A 478-nucleotide genomic window follows, 5' to 3' on the forward strand; every position below is an offset into this window, starting at 1 on the left:
GACGGGGACTGCCCCGCCGGGACCGAACCCGCCCGCCCGCCGGGTCCTTCCCTGCCCGGGAGGGTTTCAGCCCCAGCCCGGGGCAGCTCCAGCCGCGCCCCGCCAGCAGCGCAGGGGTTAACCGGCACCCTGCGCCCGTGCCCGCCTCAAAGATGGCTGCCGGCGCGACACGTGCCCGCTCCGGGGCGGGGCGTGGTGGGCGGAGTCACGACGGGGGCGTGTTCATCCCACGGGAGGGGCGTGGTTTTCCCCGCGGAGGCGGGCCCATCCCCAGGGGCGGGGCCGTCCCGGTGCGGAGGCGGTGATGGGCGCGGAGGAGCCCCCGGTGCCGGTCCCGGTGTTGTCCCCGCTCCCGCTGCTGCTGGCGGCCGCCACCGCCGCCCTCCTCGGCTACTACTGGGCGCGGGTGCCGCGGGTGAGCGCGGGTCGGGGCCGGGTCGGACCGTGCGGGCTCCGCCGAGCGGCCTCGCTGACCGGC

The 478-nt window shown here is 79.1% G+C and overlaps 1 protein-coding gene across 1 annotated transcript in view; it reads left to right on the plus strand.

The window, feature by feature from the left end:
• Positions 1-304: 304 nt before the first annotated feature.
• The window catches only part of ABHD1 (abhydrolase domain containing 1), a 1,816-nt gene continuing 1,642 nt past the window's right edge, over positions 305-478 (plus strand). The window contains exon 1 of the mRNA XM_010565915.1: positions 305-415. Within this exon, the coding sequence (XP_010564217.1) occupies positions 305-415 (111 nt within the window). The remainder of the gene's footprint in view (positions 416-478) is intronic.

Source organism: Haliaeetus leucocephalus, unplaced genomic scaffold (assembly GCF_000737465.1).
Source record: "Haliaeetus leucocephalus isolate CR32 unplaced genomic scaffold, Haliaeetus_leucocephalus-4.0 Scaffold197, whole genome shotgun sequence".
Lineage (NCBI taxonomy): Eukaryota > Metazoa > Chordata > Aves > Accipitriformes > Accipitridae > Haliaeetus > Haliaeetus leucocephalus.